Source organism: Centroberyx affinis, unplaced genomic scaffold, assembly GCF_046629955.1.
Source record: "Centroberyx affinis isolate AG114_WGS23_722 - 3 ecotype Tasmania unplaced genomic scaffold, CSIRO-AGI_Caff_v1 ptg001095l_1, whole genome shotgun sequence".
Lineage (NCBI taxonomy): Eukaryota > Metazoa > Chordata > Actinopteri > Beryciformes > Berycidae > Centroberyx > Centroberyx affinis.
This window is the reverse complement of record NW_027279640.1, coordinates 525,970-545,203: the sequence shown is the minus strand read 5'-3', so window position 1 is coordinate 545,203 and position 19,234 is coordinate 525,970. Positions and strand designations below refer to the sequence as shown.

Genomic DNA, 19,234 nt, shown 5'->3' with positions numbered 1-19,234 from the left:
GCAAATAAGTATTCCTTGACACAGAGACAATTCAAACATCAAATCCCTCATACCCTGACATCCAATTACACTGCTGGCTGCCTTTGGATTCATTTGCTGAGCATCAAACACAAATTCTGTTTTCCAGCTACGCCACGTCCAATACAAGCCAAACAGTTTTGTAACATTATAACACATAGACAAAACTGGCTTTCCTGCATCTCTAATGACCCTTTTGTATTCATTCAGAAGCTTGGGCTAAATAGAGATTGGATAGATACTTCCTGTTCCACGCGCAGCTATGTAAATAACCAGGACGGCACAAATAAAGGCTTATTTGTGCCTTCACAATCTAGTTATCAGGTACAGTCGTTGCTTCTGCCGCGTCTGCACTGTGATGTCAACACCTTGCTACAGTAACTGGCTGTCATCCTGCTGCAGTGAGCAATATGACTTTGCATGTTTGCCTGATCAGAGATGCAGCTCATCTCCATAGAAATGAGCATGTGTGCGCAGTATCCAGGGCCCTGTTCCTATGGGGGGAGACAACGCATTAACACCCAGGCTGGGATTTGGTTGACTGCCAGCACCAGCTCCACCCGGGAGTAAGCCTGAGTATTCACATTGTTGCTGCTGCTGCCGCTGATCCAATACACTTGTCTTTGGCTGTAAACAGGTTTGGTTAACGATGGCTCAGTAACTGACCACTGGCAGGTTACCTCTTCTGTGTCTCCCTGCGACCCGCTCCACAGCCCACTGGGTTAAGCTCCTGTTGTCAGGCAGAGGCTGTGGCCTGGCATGTTATTGTTTTTGTGTAAGAGGTGCACTCATACACAGAAAAAAAACAGAAACCAGAACAATACTGCAGTAACCCATTTATTTGCCACTGTAATTTCAATTGAACTTTCACAAACCTGCTCACTGGATGTCTAGATCCTGGGAGCGGAGAGGAGATGGTTGGTCTTCGCTCACATACACATACGTACATACATGGTGAGCGTTGCTTGCCCAAACTCCATCACATACAACAGTGTCACTCCTAGCTCAGTCACATACTGTGGACCTCTGAGGAAAGAATGTCAAATACGCCATGGTTTTAAACAGACCTACTCTTTCTCTTTTAATATGCCCTTTGGAGGTTGTTGGAGGATGAATGATGCCAAATACAACTGGATCAAGCAATACTGAAATGTCATTTTTAAGTAACAGTGAGATATCAACACAACAAACCACATTCAGATCTTCCTCGACAAAGACACAGCAATATGCTTTTGGTAATAACTTTGGCAAGTAAGAACCCTGTTCTTAATAGATCAGCCTGATTAAACAACAAAAAGATCAAATACAAATCTGGAATTCTGTTCAAACGAGTAGTTTATTTCATCGATTAGTCCATTGATTATTTTGATAATCGTTTTAGTCAGTAGTTTATCATTTGCTGGTCACAGCAGATTATTAAGTACTAAATCTAAAAACTAAGATTTGCTTGCTTTTCTCCATTTCATATCATTATAAAATGGAAATTTGGGTTTTTTTGGGCTGCTGATCAGACTAAGCAAGCAATTAAGCAACCAAGTGTGAAAGTGTCATTATTTTTGACATTTTAAAGACTAAATTATGCATTGATTAATCGAAAAAATAATCAACAGATTAATAATGAAAACAATGATTAGTTTCAGCCCTAGTATACCATGTGAACCTACTGACCTCAATGTCCAATCTAAACAGAGTAAGGCAACAAACAAAACCTCCAGCTCAATTCTGATATGCTGTGTGTGTGTGTGTGTGTGTGTGTGTGTGTGTGTGTGTGTGTGTGTGTGTGTGTGTGTGTGTGTGTGTGTGTGTGTGTGTGTGTGTGTGTGTGTGTGTGTGTGCAGAAGAGAAGAAAAGGGTTCCTGTAGGAGTCTACCAAGCTTTCTGCTCTCTCTCCTTCTTCATCCCCTCTCTAAACATGGATGCTGCACACTACGCACCTCACTGTACAGCACAGCAACAAATCTCTGTCCAGAACTGTCCTCAAAGACAGACTGTCACCGCAGTCTTCACAATATTCACAACCAGAAGTCAGTTGTGCCCCTGGTAAGCTTTACCCCGCTGAGCTGGGAGCTGCAGCCCAGAATGCGCTCTGATGCTAATGTAGGCAGCAGCCAAATAATATACCATCAGGATCTCTCCGGGGTAACAATGCATGAGCGAGTAAGCGGGGTGAGCGTGGCGAGAGGAGAGAAAAGGCCAAGGGGAGAGCAGAGAGAAAATGGATCTATGGCCTTTGCACTGGCTTATGACCTATCTCCTTAGCATTTCCTTAAGGCACTGGCTGTTAGTTATCAATGAAACCACAAAGGCTATATCCCCGGCGGCATTTCCATTTCCATTTTAAGCGTTTGGCTGATGGCGTTATCCAGACAAACTTACAAGGAGTGCAGAAGTAGAAGAAGTTTAAATTCCTATTTTGGCAACATTACAATCAGTGACCGACAGTAGTGAGTACAAGGTTAAACTCCACAGACAGAGACAAACAGGAGTAACAAATACCCCTGTTTCCCTCGAAAGATTGTGTATGACAAAGAAGTGTTAAGTAAATAAATAAGAGATGAAAAGAAAAGACATAAAGGTTTTTTTTTTCTGTGAGGAAAGCAGCTAAAGATCATAGACCTCAAAATCAAGATTTCACAGAACTGAAATAGAAACATAAGGGTGTTACAGTAGCGACGTGTAAAAATAAATAAAAGACGTGGAAAAACCCATTTGCAAACATAGCACAGCACACAGTAAATTGTAAAAATGCAGTCTGGCATGTTGTCCTTGGTTGAGGACAAGAAAATGCATTTCAGCATACCCACTGAATCAATAAACAGTTCAGGAAAATTACTTTTAAACAAACAAATTTACACAAAATCAGAATATTTCATTTTTGCCTCAAACCACAAGCAGATTATCAGCAAGCAGATCAGACGAGACTGCTGTAGGCAGAAATTGGATGGCTTAGTAGAGATTGAACTTTACTGAGGGAAGCACAATTTTAGCATACTGTAGCACCCTACTATGAATGTGGTTCACAAGGTTTTTTTTTTTAAAGTAAGCTTAGTAAGGAATTCCTCAAGGTGAACACTGCCATTCTTGATCAACCTTGAAGTGTTAATTTTCTTATCTCTATATACAGAACAAGTAGCTTATTGGGTATCATTATCTCAGCTATATTAACAGCAGTAATGTGACACTTCATTGATCCCTGTAGGGAAATTCTCCTTTCCCTTAACACGCTCCGCATGGAGCTCTGAGCACCAAGTCAGCTACAGAACAGCATTCCTGGAGCTGGTAGGGATTCAGTGTCTTGCTCAAGGACACTTCAGCAGGGTGGATGCGGACATGGGGGCTTGAACCTAGGTCCTAGACACTCTCCCTACTTACTATGTCACCCTGCTGCCACAAGAAATACAATTATTCAAGTTTCAGATTAATAACAAAGACACTCATTTTATGAGACATCATGAGGGTCAAATTGCATGGAATGATCTTACAAATCCAGAACCAGAACAAAATGTTGTTTGACTAGTAGTCTAGCTCAGCAGATGTTGGCTGCTGAGGCCTGGGCCAGATTCAAACCCAAGACTGTGTGTTGCCTCCTTCAAAATCCCCCTCCAACATCCAACAGCAACAATGAAGCTAGCCGTCCAGCTAGCAGCAGAACGCTAGCAGGTTTATGATGGAAACAGATTGTTTCTTTTGTCATTACAACTGAAAAACTTCAGCTTTCTTAGATGCAGTTTTTTGTGGAGATTTCTCCATTGCTGATTTGCCTACAGGCTACCATCAATACGGGTCAGGGCTCTTCATTTCCCCCCCCCCCCCCCCAATACTTCCACTGTAAGCATCCCTCTGCTGCCGTCTATGACTGGTGATTGGTTGCTTGATATTCAAACAACCCCAACTGTTTTTTTGCACAATCCAAAAATTGGCTCTGCCAGACCATTCCTCTGCGCTGCTACAGCGAGAACCAAGTGTGGAGAATTGTCTGGCTAAGCAAGAGTATTTAACTTGCATTCCTCATGCCATTACAAACTTACTCAAATACAAGGCCTTTGACAGATCTGTTTTTGCTTGATCCTTGTTTACTTTGTCTCTCTGCTAAAGTGGAGAGAAGCTAATTGAAAAAGTACTTAGCTGTTTATTTTTTTTTTCAGAACTTGTAGAGTAGACCAATTATCCAGTAGAAGTAGATCAATTTCCCAAAACCAAAGTAAATCACTGATACAGAATGTGTAATGGCATTGTGATACTCTATGCATGTGTACAGTAGGTCTTGTCAGCAAAAAAGACAAGGACCCATTCTGTAATAATTTGAGAGTGACACAGAAAACCTGCAGTCTACTACACAACTTTGTAAACAAAGAATGGAATCTAGAGTGACACTTGCAAAACTGCGCCAATAACTGGAGGTGAGATCGACCCCAGATTGATTAGTGTGCCTGTGACAAATAGACAGCAGCAGAGGGATGCTTACAGTGGAGAAGGCCAACCATAACTGAAAGCAGCTAAGGCCACTCAAGTCCCGCTCCATGTCTTTCATCTATTATGCATTTCCAGGGATATTGATTGTCCCTTGACAGCAGAGTGTGCCATAGATTAAACTAGTACTAGGTCTTTTAGGAATGCTCTGTGGTAGATGTAAAGGTTTCAGCTATGGTATTTATCGAGAACAACTGTTTAACTGTTTTAAAACTATGAAGTCAAAGTTAATTAATTTAGGACAACCACAGGCATGACTTTGTTTTCAATCAATTCCCAATGTAATGATGGATTTTTCAATATACCAATGAAAGAAGAGAAGGAAAGAAATTAAGACATCGAGTCACCTACAGCCCTGTACATGCCTCGATTGCTACTATGACAAAACATCTCTTTTAAAATTGCCAGCTTGGCATATCCTTTGAAAGTGGGACAACATGAATTTTAGATGGCTTCTGTGAAGAACAAAGGCAACCTTCACAGGAGCTGGGAAGTCTTCCCTGAAGCCATCATCTCCATGGTGAACATTGAACTGTTAGTCGTTGGGAAAGCGTATTTATTTGTGATTGATATGAGGCATTTCCCAAAGACTTCTACCACATACACCTGTACCTAGTCTGAATTGTGTAAACAGAAGGCACATGGAAGTACAGATGCCTGCTTGTTTAAAAAATGTCAGCTTTTAACTGTTAAATCCTCTTCTCTTGATCACAGACCTGATCACAGAGGACAGAGAGAGCGAGAGACAAACGTTTAAAAAAATAAAATACAGAGCTCAGCAGTGTCAACTCACATCACTAGGAGCAGGAGAAGTAGGCACCAGTGGGGAACTTTGTGTAATAGGCTACCATTAACATTTCCCCTATTTTCCAATTCATCAAAATGTAAAGATGCTGACAAAGATTCAGTATTACACAAATCAGGCCTCCAAGATGAACTATTACTAATGTGAATATTTACTTCTTACACTGTTATATATCATCAATCGGTGATGCTATTCCAGGAGTTAATTTGTGATGAAGTGTTCTAATTTATGTTTATGGTGTACCCACTTTCCCTCAACTTGAATTGTGTACTTCTACTACAGTTAGTGATTTCCTACATCTAGTCACTGTTGCCAACTTGGCATCTTTGTCAATAGATTGGTGACATTTCAGATGCTGGCAACTTTATTTCTCAAATATGACTAGAGACAAATTTTTCCACCCATGAAGAACAATGTTCATGTGTTGACTTCGAAAGCATTTGGAGCGAGTTTATCCAGTTGAGGAAAAAAATCATACTACCCGAATCACACACTGTAATTCCTCTTCCATTTACCAAAAGTTCTTCTAAATTTCTTCAAAAATGTGTTAAAAACCATTACAATCCTATTCTTCACAACAAATATTTGTCATTTCTGATTAACAGAAAAAAATGTGTCTTGCAAATAATATTGTGGATTGATTTGAATCCAAAATTAAGCAAACAAGCAGTTTTCCAGATTTACATGATTTACGTGCTTAACAGTGTTTGTCCCATATATGATGATGATGTTTGCCCAAGGAATTTGCCCAACACTATCAGGCAAAGACCCCACCAGTCTTTGCCGCTGTCAGGCAAGCACAGAGCTCAACAGGGAAGAGGGACAAATTCACTAAAATTCCTGTAGCAAGCAAAGTAGAAGAGGGACAAATTACCAAAGTTACTGCCAATCTGAAATGACCATTCAACCTAAAAATAGCCAATAACACAGTCACAAATTTTTTTAACCGTCTGCTCTGCTCTCTAACCAAACACAGATAACCAAACAACAGATCATACTGAAACTATGGTGGTAAAATCTAAGACAATACAGTTTATGCTAAAAGATAGTCATGGTAAAAAAAAAAATCATGAATCCAGTCTCAAATGTAGATTGATAACTTACATATGAAAAGCATCCAGACACATAATGAATACTGTTCTGTGTCTGCAGGAGAAAGGCCTCTAGTCTTGATATCTCCTGACTCCATTTATTAATTTGGTATGCAAGCAGCCAGCAACACCTAAATAGTGTTATGGTATGCCAACTGGCAAGATATACAACTATCACACAGTCATTCCTCACTTTTTTCAGAGGGCTAGTGTAAAGCATATGGGGGATATGATTTGTGGGATTGCGCCAAGGACCCTTAATTATAGTATATAGTACTCTACAAATATCCATGTATACAAAATAAACAGTATAACCATGGAAATCACCAGGTTAGTGAGTACCACAATGGAAATAAGCTCTTGAGCTTTATTTTGCTATCCTTGATGATTTTAGTTAAACTGTACCTAAATTTATTTTCTTTCTGAATCCTATTCTTGTACTTGTTTTTAAGATGCATCAAGCAAATCCAATCAATCAATCAATCAATCAATCATCACTGCGTATGAAAGAGACCGTGCCATAACATTATGCGCTGGTGCACATCACAGTCACTGTCTGACTCTGAAGATAAAGTTGGATAATGCCTTCAAGTAAAATGGTACAACTCAAGCTCCCTCTTGTTACACCATTTAATTCCTGTGGAATTACATCAGCCTAGAAGGCAGGACTGAGCAACCTGTCTTATAACACATTATCTTAATTACAGCTTTCATCTCAGGCCGCCTATACATGAAAGATTAATGACAACCCGCCTTAATTAGGTTTGATAAGGGATGGTGGCACAACACTGTAACATCTGGATATTTGCACATTCAATTACTCTCCCTTACAAACAATAATTTTTAGGGTCATGTGAGGTGATGATGTTCAATTCTTATTGAATTAACCTGTGTAGATTGCTCCATAGTGAGACACTGACTGACCTGTTGCTGTTCACAGTGAAACTCTGTCTGGACTAGTCTGTCTATCGCTGAGATGGAATATAGATTAATTCATTATCTTAATGTTTATTCTTACTCAGGGTCACGGGGGCTGGAGCCTATTCCAGCATACTTTGGGTGGAAGAAACACCCTGGACATCACAGGGCTAACACAGATATATAGCCAAATCACTCACACTCACATTGATACCTATGGGCAATTTAGAGTTTCCAGTCTACCTGACTTGCATGTTATTGTACTGTGGCAGGAAACCCACGCAAACACGGGGGGGAACATACAAACTCCACATAGAGAAGCTGACCACTGAGCCACCCCAAAATAAACATACATACAATATCATAACAACCATGACTAATCTGTACAAGTACAGACAGTGTGTGGGAGTCTCTTTGCATGTTATGCATACACGTGTAAAGTAAAAGGTCTCATAACAATTAATTTCACATATAGAGCTCTTTTCCCTTTCTTAATTTGATTCTGACTCTGGAAAATTGCTTTCAAAAGCATCTCCTAACCAGAAACAGCAAGGATCAGTGCCTACTATTCAAAGTCCAATGTGCATCGTTGCTGTCGTAAGGCTAATTGTGATAGCATACGTAATGCCATTAAGCTAATGAAAATAATTGATTTGGCAACTATAGGTGACCTTATACTTAACGAGGCAATAAGGCTGTAAAAACTCAGAATCTGTCAGCTTCTCATTAAAAGTATCTTGGCATACTGTTCTTCTCTTTCCTCGCAATACATAGGAACGTTAATATGCGGTAAGTGGGCCTGTCTGTAGCATGTTCTGCAGGGCAACAGAGAATTAACTGTAAAAGTACTGACACAGATGGGAAGGGAATACTGTAGTAGCGAGAGCAATCTTCCCATATTAGTGCAAATTGTTGATCATCTGTCTAGTAAAACCTCACGCTTGGCAACTGGTGTAGGTCTAGGTTCCTCAGCAAGGTAAAGCTTATTATTAAGGAAGCCTGAATAAGCTTGATGATTACTCCAAGTTTGATGATTACTGTGACCTGACATGGTAGGTTACTACTATTCTATGTATTTATGTCGATATCAACCGATTGTTGACAGGAAATGAGAAGTTGGATACTGCCAAATGTCAAGATCAAAGATCCCTAATTTTCTAGATTACGCTACCTGATTTTCACACCTCTCCCCCAGATCTCATTATCAGACAGATCATACTTGACTTTGGCCGCGGAGCTGTCGGGTGTTGAGTAATCAGGCGTTCTCTTTTGTCAGAGAACTGAATGATTCATACGAGTGACACAATTAGCAATGTAAAAATACCGACTTCTATTTTCTCATCTTGAGAGAAAGCAGTGAGCCAGCTATTTTGTCGAATGCTCTCTGGAAAAAACAACTAGCATAAACTGCACAGTAAGTACGAGGCAAAGTGGTTTTGTTGTCAATAAGCAGATATCCTTGCTGATACCAATCTTGACTAGGTGCATCGCCTACATTCATGGTCAGAGCTTATTTGAGGCTGTTAAGGCAGCTGAAAAGAGATGCCATTGGCTCTGGCTGAAATAAAGAAAACAAGCTAGAGTGCAAAGTATCTCTACACTGTCCACACCATCCTCTTTTTATATAGTGCAAGTACGTGTATTGTTTGTTGATACAGTGTGGTTTCTGAATTGCTGTGTGGGCCATTTCCAGCCAGGAGGGTCAGTTTTCCCATTAGCCTGCTGGTGTTCAGATTTTGAAAATTATGGGCTGATTTTTTTTATGGGCTATACGTAGGCCTAAGTGTGGGTGCAGCGTATATGTAGATGAAAATGTAGTGTGGGTGAATGTTGGTTTCCACCCAGATTCGAAAGACATTCAAGTCAGGTGGATAAACATATAGTATGTGATTGTCGGTCTATCTGTGTTGGCCCTGTGATGGACTGGTGACCTGTCAAGGAGGGTGTTTCTCTACCTAATGTATTGCTCGGATAGGATCTCGCCCCCGTAACATTAAATAGGAATAAGTGGGTGAAGATAATGAATAAATGTAGGTCTGCTGGGTGCCAATTGTGAGTGTAGAGCGGGGTATGCAGGTACAGAGCAGGTGGTTCTGGGACACTGGAATTTACTGCTGATCCTTCTGAAGGTGGCGTGTGCCTAATTCAAGAAAACATCTGTGATGGGTGGTGCCCATTTGATGCATCCAATTACATGCCCAGCCTCTTGTCTCTAATATCTAAGCCAGGTTTCTAAGTAGGCAGACACCCTAATACAATTTGCACAAGGGATAGTTACATCAGATTCTTTGTACTGGTAAATTTCACATCGCTGGCATAATCAACAAGAACTGCAACTAAATAACAGAATAAAAAATACCAGCCCAAAATGCCATTCTCACGCTTTTTCATGATAGGTATTTATCAGCACCTTAAAATAGTATTTTTTTCCCCCTAGCTGTTCCTTGGAGAAGGAGAAAAACATTACTATTTCATTATTCTACAGTTAGACCCTATGAGGTGCATTCAAGGATCGTTCAGGATCTCCAGACCCTCTCTCCATACTTCAAACAGATTGGTGTCCCCACAAACATACCTGAACTTCAGCATAATCATTCATGCAATCATGGCATCTGTACACTTGACTATGGAGAGGAAGGTTAGTTGCATGATAGCTCTCTCTATCCCCTTCCCTGCCTTGTATAATCCATGCACATTATGTGATGTAATTTAGACGAAGTGGCAGATATAATAACAAACAATTACCGTGTCATCTGGTCCCAAGATTGCTGCATTATCTGTGGCTCATTTGTATGCACATAATTAAGGTGGTTTTATTTGTGTTTGCAAACAAGTCAAGCAGAATCAAAGTGGCCTGATATCCTAAATGGCTAACCACAACAAAGCACTAACAACCTTTGTCAATTAAATCTATCATTCAAAAGTATTGGCATGGTCCGTGACCGAAATTTAATTATCCACTAGAACTATAATCACAGCCGTTTTAGGTTTGGATAAAGTATGTTTGACTCTATGTCACACAGAACAGCTACATACCATGCTCAAATTACTCTGAAATGCAAACAGGTAGGGAAGAGCAAAAAGCACCTACAAAGTACCAAGAGGGTGGTGATATTATGTGCTGCAGTCTTCTGTAAGTTAGTGCACTTTTAAACGTGTGATAAAACAAAGTGAAGCAAAATGTGGAAAGATTACAAACTAATTAAACTTAACAAAGAAGATCAGATGTGTGAAAAAAAACTAAGAATTTCTCTAATGCTGAAAATAAACCAGTGGAGGCTATGGTGGGTGTTTCCATGCGCACATTTCCTGTGAAAATGGCACAACAAAGTGTCAGGGGCAAGGTGTCAAAGAGTCAGGCCGTTGCAGCACTACTCTCATGTCTGAACATGCCAAGGGCTACAATTTTTCCTGCTCCACAAAGTGGATTTCTGTTTGTGCCAGAACAGGTCGTAATTAATCTCTGATGCGCTAACAAGGAGAAGCCAAACACTGCAAACAGGCTTCTGCTCTATTACTCCTGCAGATGGTCAAAGCAGACGCATGTGGTGGCTCTACAGTCTCTTCATATTACAGTAGTTACAGTTCATAACTAGGCCGAATAACTTAAAATAGAGGAGGAGATCCACATTACAGCGTATATATTTTACAGCTGGAGGTAATTGGCTTCGTCTGCTAAGCCCACGGCATACCTGTAACTGCATGGGTTCAAATCCCTGACCACTACCTACTCTGTTGTCTCACCTCGCTCTAACTATTGTAATAAAAATCATAAAATGAATTAAGACAATGGACTGTCCAGTCCCCGTAAAAAAGTAAAAAACAAGGATATAAGAAACACTCCTCCCTATAGTTGGTTGGTTAACCAAGTAAAATATGCGGGGAGGGGGTCATGATCATCATATTCCTAGAGGCAGTAAGAGATGGAAGGAGTATTACCAGGGGCTTTAAGTGGAGCATTGGCTGCATTAAACCCAACTTTAATTAGGAACGGTTTACACCATGAATCTACATCAACTTCACCACACTGCTGGGGAGTTGGGCTAGCCAAATTATCACTGGCAGCTGGATAGGCACACTGCCTCATGCGCTTGTTCTTGATCCATCTGCTCATCTCCAGCATCACACTACCTTATCATCATATCTGTCGTTTGAAAACACAAATAAGCCATCTTTTGAATGAAAATGAAATGAGTGTGCACCAACAGGCTCAAAGATATTCCACAGAGCCACATTATGCTTTCCCAGCAGCCCACATCATCTGCATTGACATCATCTACACAGAGCTGCTGCTGCTGGATCTATAGGCAAACATATTAGTGAGGCATATATGCAAATAGGCATGGAGGAGTCAGTTACACCTACATATTGTGAAGTTGGGACTTTGTTAAACTTTAAAACTTGAGAATTGGCTCTCTGTGTGTGTGTGTGTGTGTGTGTGTGTGTGTGTGTGTGTGTGTGTGTGTGTGTGAGACTTTTGAATGTTTACTTCAAATATTGCTGTTTGTTTACTCTCACATCCCGGGGCACCTCTCCTCGCATAAAGCTTAGATTTGATAAAACAAAATTAACATATTAAACAGAGCCTCTACAGAACATTGCTTTGCCATCCAATGACAAAATGATATGCTGTGATTACTACCATGCAAATGATAGCCTTCCGGATTCATGAGTAGGATTAGGCAGTAATGTCCAGTCATATGAGTGATACGAAACATTTACTTACCAAATTCAACACCGTCTCAACAATATCCCGGTTGCTAACCTCTCCGACCTGGATCAGTCCGATGAGAACAGCAAATTTCATCTTGATATTCCGGATCGGAACCGACGGATTGATAATCCCAGCCGGGAGGACCATTGAACCTGAGCCGGACATCATCATCCTCTCACCGGCTGTAGCGGAGCCCGCAGCCCCTTGCTGCCCGTGACCTGGAGGAGGTTGTCGGTCCGAGAGTGACAACGAGCCCGGCATTGTCACCGGTTTCTCGCTTGTCATTTCCAGCCAAATCGGGAAGCTGAAGAAGCCGGTGTGTGCCCCCCTCTATATATTTAATCACAGCTCTGGAGCATCAGGGGAAAGAAAAAAAAATGTAAGAAAAGAAAATCCGGCAAAGCAAGAAATCTCTCTCTCTCTCTCTCTCAGTGACATCCACTCTGAAGAGTTGCAGTGAGTAAAGCCGCGGTGTGTTGTCGGTGTCAGCCGGTTAAATGAACGGACGGAACCTGTGTGGTGTACACAAAGCTGTGTGCGTGCGTGCGGCTCTCTGGGATGCGCGTCTCCGTCTCGGTGCTGCTGTCACCGCCATGTTGCCGCCCCCTGCCTGCGGTTCCACTCACCACGCCTGCGTGCTGCGAGCTCGGAGCAGGTGGGATGACGGCGCCGGAGGCCACCGTAGCAGGCCGTTGGCTGACCGTTGGTGCTTTCCTGCCAACGGTGGGCTAATAGGCAAGTGAAGGCAGTGTTTTAGAGGTAAACAGTGTTGGGTTTTAACCGGTTTTAACGTTAACGCGCGACAACTTTACTCAGTAGTCACGGTAATGCAATTTATTTCCCCAGCAACAAGTAGTGGTCATTTACCAATCAAAACATGTCCTTACTTTTATGAGCCTCTTCAGATATCCATTGGAATTCTCCAACAAAGTATACCACTATCCCTTCATAGGTTTTCATTTAATGTTGGTTGTCATGTCGCCATCTTGTCAGTTGACATTGGATATCAGCAATGTTTAGTTATACAGAGTAACTACACAAAGTGTAACTCAACACTCATCCTTCACAGCAGATAGCGAACTGAGTTATCCCGCTTTTTGACCGCAAGGCGTAACTGCCAACCACATTTGTAGCAAGCTGTTGAGTGACAGTTAATTTGTGCCATTTGGACCAATCAGGTGAATGCAGTGAGGTCAGGGAGGGTTTTATTAACTCCACCCAGTTTACTCAGTAACGCATCACAGTATCATTTCTTACCCCAGAGTTGTGTATTTCAGTAATAATATAAAGTTATATACTTGTGTTTTCACTCACTAGGTATCAGATTGAATTCTCCAAAACCCACATCCCTCCTATAGGTTTTCCTTTGAATTTGTCATCTTCCTTTAGTCTGACCAAAGCCTAAAGCTGTGAAAAGAAGTCATAAAATGACTCATAGCCTAGCCAAAGATTGAAAATTAGAAATGCTTGTCAACACTAGGTTTTCAATTGTTAAGGTCTTAAAAAAAAAAAATTAAAAAATTATTCCACTGCCTAATAAGGTAGGATAAATGATATTGACTAAGCTGCTGCTCTTATTAACAGATGTCTTGAAGGTTGAATTTGAATAATTTAATTAAGAAATCAAGGAGTGAGCCATTCAGGCCATCTTTTTGCTTAAAACCATGCATGAATGCACAAATGAGCACATGCACATCAGACACGCACACGCACACACACACACACACATTCACCCTCTCTCTCTCTCTCTCTCTCTCTCTCGCTCTCTCACTCACTCACTTCATACAAAGGTATACACACATAGGAAGAAGACATGCTCAGTCTCATTATAGTTTGAGCTCCACAGATCTTTATACTTCATTGATCAGTCCGTGAGGCACAAAGGTGACCTTGGATAGCCATCTATGCAAAGCAATACAACAAAACTAATTATATTGAGATTAATTCCCTTGGTCAATGACAAGTCCAGTTTTCTCCCAGTGCTCCCGGTGAGCAGGTATTAGGCCTTTAGTTTGGTCACAGTATTGAACTGATGTTTACAAACAGCCTCATGGGCTTTGACTAGCATTAGTGGGAAGTCATGAAAGGTCAGGTTTGCCACTTTGCAATTAAAAAACCTTTACTTTGCATATTATGTTACTGTTGGCCATTGCATTTCATGTTCACACATTTTCACCATTTTAATCTGCAGGCCAGAAGAAGAAGTTTCAAATGAATCAGTCATCAAATATTAAGATTTGTTTTTTAATTAATAGGTTAATTAATGCCTATCTAGATGTACAAGTTTGAATATTAAAATGTATATATTGTTTTATTTCTTTCTATTTATGTGGGTGCAGAAACATAGTATAACAAAAGAGCCATGTGGTCCCAGTGGTTATACAAAATAGACTGACACTGACAGCTTGGCACCAATCCTGTCCATCGTCCTGACTGACAGCCAGAAGCTGAGCTAGCATTTCATGACCTCATTAAGCTGATCTGTGTCAGCATGGCTTCAAGAGAGGTGAAAATAATGTCAGGCTTTATATAGCTTTACCTATAAAGTCTATTTTCATGCCACTCTAAAGCTTGATTTCATTTGTGATAAAGCAATATGCAGAACAATTCACAATCTGATAATTAAGTCTCCTCAACCGACTAATGAAAGTACATGAAATAGCATTTCATTGTGTGATGTTGGTTGCTTTAATCTCATTGTAATCTCATTTGCCATTCTAAATGTTTCCTCAGAACGCTGTATGTTCAGCTCATAACTGGCCCATGGTGCTTTCACCTACAGGCTGAACTGAATTAGGTACCTACTTTATAGCTGTTGTGTCCTTTAGGAGTTACTGTCCTATGCATGTTTTTCCTTGGTTGTCCCATCATAGCACTGTATCTAATGATGTCCTTTAACGTCGGTGTAAAATCACCAGCAGGCCTTCTACCCCTCCTATCCTCTATCAGTCTAACAGTGTTCCCCTCTGTTAAGTTTGCTGGTCCCCAGTCCAATGAAAACCCTGGCAGTGCTGCTAATGGTGCTGAATAGAGGTCAGTGCAGGGGGTTTGACTTTGCCATTCAGATGCTAAGAGCCATATATGGGGCGCTGAAGAGAAAATCGGACAGGAACCGCAGATCCAAACTCAATGACCTGCATGCAAAAGATTGTTGTTGGTGCTGCAAGTCATGTACTGATCATCTTGGTAAGGTCTGCCACAGTAGGATCATATAAACAACATTTCACTGTAGAGTATGTTTCTGCCACGGCTTTGGTAAAGACTGTCTTTACATCATCATGTCTGGAGAATGAAAGAGATAGGGTAAATCAAAGATTAGCCTTTGTAAGCCTTATAAGCTTGTTTGATTTTCACAAAATTTTGGGCAAATTAAACTGCCAAGTCTTCTCTAGCTTTGTCAGTCAGGTTCTGAACGGAGACAGATAGTAACCATTCAGCCTAATATTCAAATTATATTTCAAAAAGCATACTGTACAAAATGCATATAGAATCAGTATAGCATGCTTCAGCAGTTACTGAAACAATTACTGTAAAGGCTACATTGCCATTGAGATGCACTTAAGTTTCCCATGTTTTACATTATCTTTAATTATCTGACTTTCTTATAAGAACTATTCTTAGAAAATAGCATATCTGTGAGACAAAGTACTTAATTTCAGTGTTATCTTCTCAGGGGCGTTGAGTACGTGTGCAGAGTGAAGACGAATAATCAGCTTATCAGAAAGGGCCATCTAGTGGACAAAAATAGTAAATAGTAAATAGTCAACCAGATTATTTAGTGTTACTGCTGCTGTCACTTAAAATTAGTATGGGGTCTCTGAAGTCCTCACATATGTAAATGAATCACAATCCTCTTTGGTAAAAAAAAAGTTAAACAATTACTTGGTTCAAATCATTGTGATATCTGCATCAAAATGAGTTGAGAGCTGAACTCAAGATAGCCACCGTCTTTGAGTCCATCATTTAATTCTGGACTGGATCAGTGGAAATGTGTTTCCTTGAAACGGCCAATAGAGGTCCCTCTCAGCCCAGAAAGAGCCTTGTTTTGTGTTAGCATGGTATTTGGTTGGTGGGTATGAGTGGTATGCATGATTGTGGTATGTAAACATGTCCCTGGAGGCATTATGCTGGTGGTGAAACTCACATTGCTTCACATTAATGGCCTAGAACAGGTATGTAGACTTCCTCACGGCTCAGTAGACTGTCTGATGGCCATTACTGAATTGTTTCTTCAAAATCTGACGTGGCATCTGCTGACAGAGTCAATCACAATGCATAAATGAACACCAACTTTATAGTTTTGATAGTTTTATTAAAAAATGATGTCTCTGGACCTTGACTGCACAATCCAGTACCCTAAAGCAGGTATGATCAAGTCAAACCTTAAGTCATTTTTTTCACAACCATAAAAAGGTCAGAGTTTAATAAAATTACACCCATTCCAAAATGGCAATAGTGAAGCAAAGTAAAACCAGTTTACAATTTTGTACCATATGTATTACAAGAAGGTTGTCACAATGGAAGAATCAATATATAGGAAATCAATGTTTGTACTATTAATCCCTTCACATATATACAATATACACATCTTGTTTGCATGTACAGTATATTCACACATATACAGACACTCGCGTGTACAGCATATTTAATATAGCTTTAAATTTCAAATGAATAAAATATACATGCTTCCCAGAAGCGTTTAAGAGCTTGAATGTCCTAGACATTGTAGATTATGGCAGCAATAATATTATTAAAGATAATAATTATAATATACAGGTATAGCAACATAAAAGTGAACAAAATCCTAATGCTAAGGACATTGGCAGGATGATTCATTTCCCATTGGGTAATTATGCCCAGCACCTATAAGATGTCCTCTTTTGTCATTGTGCAAGTACAGAGGAGCTAAAAAAACAAAACAAAAACTGTGCTTTAGTTCTGGGGCCTTGTCTGTGGTCTGTGTCTGCCTGTTAGCTATGACTCAATAGGCTCAATCTTGATCTCAAGGCTGAGCAGACACGACCGGAGAGAGTATCAGATTTTGGTCTCTGGGCCGTCTGTGACGAGAGGCTGAAAGGAGTTGCGGATTCGGGCAGCTTCAGCGGCACAGAGGTGACCAAAGGCTTTGTTGTACCAATCTGGAGTCCTTCCTCTGAAACAAGAACAAGACAGTTTATTCAACAAACCACAGTGTCTGTGTGTGCTTTATGCATTGGAAAAAATAACTACTGATGAATTTAACTTGTGTAAAAAATACACATAAAGCATACACTAAAATGTGTTGTATAAATTAAAATGTGCTGATGTATTTTTTCATGAAGTCGTTTTTACTATTTTGTGTCAGAAAAGACCTGACAGTAGGCTGAAAGCAAGAAAGAGACAAGCTTGTTACTAGAAGCTTGTGGGCTCAAAAAACCCTGGGTTCAACAAGAAACCATCAGTAGCATCCCGGTTTAATCACAAGTAACTTAGTTGAGCAACTTATAGGTATAAATGTGGGTTACTGTGAAAGTGTGTGAAGGGTGTTGCTGAGAAAGATCATTAAACCAACACTCACTGAACGAATAAAAAAAGATCTTGATCACTTACTTTAAGTCCACTCTGCAGATGTGGGTTAGTCTGGACTTTCCGGAGCCGCAGGGCTCCAACAGGTAGTTCGACTCCAGGACTATCGCTCGTACCCCTCCAACTGGCGGACAATCCTCATGCTCTATGGACACGGAAACCAGCGAACAGGCACCTTTGGGCAAGTCTGTCCTCCAAGACCTGGAATAAACAGACAGAGATTGAGGATTTTTGTAGCCTAAAAGACAAAATGTATGTATATTTCAAAAAAACAATAAAGTAGAAGCATATATTCTTACATTTTTTGGAATGTTACCAAACTATATCTGGTTTTCCTTGCTTCGCCACTCACCTGAGCACTACATAGTCCCTGCTGGGATGCGGGGGCATGCGGTTGAGGACGTACTGAAACACCTCCGTCTGCTTGTCTAATGTCTCGCTCAGTTTCCACTGCAGCAGGTCCACATCCCACAGGTGGCGCTCGCGCAGCACGCGATTCAGTACCACTGACGGTGGCGCTTCCACCTCCACAGACACTCTCCAGCGTCTCAGAGGGTTTCCGTCTCCCACCTGGACGAGACACAAGGACATAAACCGTAATGTTGGCTTACTGATCTGAAAGCGACTGCCTCCATTTGAGGTACAAGATCATGGCTGAAATCAAGAATAGCAGGTTAATTTTTGTGCTATCAAGTGCTGAAGCTACTTTGTTAGTTTTAAGTTAGTTAATTTGACATCCTGGTTGTTTTTATGCACCAAGTCTACTAATTTAGATAGATAAAACAATACTGAACCAACTCCACAGTTGAAGAACACCAACCTTCTTATAGTAGAGCTCTGTGTTATCGGAGCTGCTGCAGGACACCCAGTATTTGGACTTTTCCCGGCCCTCTTTGAGGAGGTTCTGTAGTCTCCCCTCCATATGGGTTTGGTACGTTCCATCGTCTTCCTCCAGCTGCTTGCACAGCTCGTCAATTGTTGGAGCGTGCAAGTCAGCCTCCACGTACGAATTACGCGACTGTGTAACCATCTCATGGGGGATCTAAAGGATGTATGAAGACATAAAGTAAGACTCAGGCAAAGACATACATGAGGAGGTATGTGGATATTACATCCAGCCTTGAAATCCCTGATATCATCTGAACTGAGCAGTCTTGTACCTCAAAGAGCCGGTTGCACTCGATGATCATGTGAGCGAGGCCCTGCGTTGCTGCAAGATTTTCATTCAGATCCTTCTGGTCTGGTCTGCCAGTGGCGTACTTCTTCTGCATCGCCCTGCGGATTATTTAGGGGGAGAAAACTGTTATTAGACCAGCAGAGTCAGGGTCCCCACTGAACACAGTATATAAAACATCCCCTCCCGTCTCCACATCCCACTCAGCAGGCAACCCCCTTTGATCCCTTAAGCAACAATTTCAACGTGGTAAATTAGAGAGGTTTGTTTTGTTTGTACACAGCATGATCTCATAAAACACAGAGCTTTAAAAGAGTGCCATGGAGATCCATATCCTTTTAAAACTGCGCCAGAAACAGAGTGATCTACTGCGCCCCTGAGCCCTGAGCAAACTCTGTAAACTGTTTTATATCTATCTTTATTGATGCATGGGTGAAGATAATCACTTGGGTGTTTAAATGGGAGGCCATGTGTGTCTT

General features: G+C 40.9%; 2 protein-coding genes across 14 annotated transcripts in view; both read right to left on the bottom strand.

Annotated features, from left to right (window-relative positions):
- nbeab (neurobeachin b) overlaps positions 1–12,301 on the bottom strand; it is a 212,247-nt gene extending 199,946 nt beyond the window's left edge. For all 9 annotated transcript variants that reach the window (XM_071523573.1, XM_071523575.1, XM_071523578.1 and 6 more), the window contains exon 1: positions 12,029–12,301. In XM_071523573.1, coding sequence (XP_071379674.1) covers positions 12,029–12,301 — 273 coding nt within the window. The remainder of the gene's footprint in view (positions 1–12,028) is intronic.
- Positions 12,302–16,321: 4,020 nt separating this feature from the next.
- The window catches only part of stard13b (StAR related lipid transfer domain containing 13b), a 66,258-nt gene continuing 63,345 nt past the window's right edge, over positions 16,322–19,234 (bottom strand). For all 5 annotated transcript variants that reach the window (XM_071523563.1, XM_071523566.1, XM_071523564.1 and 2 more), the window contains 5 exons: positions 18,742–18,856; positions 18,402–18,623; positions 17,934–18,151; positions 17,606–17,782; positions 16,322–17,168 (listed from right to left, as the gene is read on the bottom strand). In XM_071523563.1, coding sequence (XP_071379664.1) covers positions 17,051–17,168; positions 17,606–17,782; positions 17,934–18,151; positions 18,402–18,623; positions 18,742–18,856 — 850 coding nt within the window. In that variant the 3' untranslated portion in view covers positions 16,322–17,050. The remainder of the gene's footprint in view (positions 17,169–17,605; positions 17,783–17,933; positions 18,152–18,401; positions 18,624–18,741; positions 18,857–19,234) is intronic.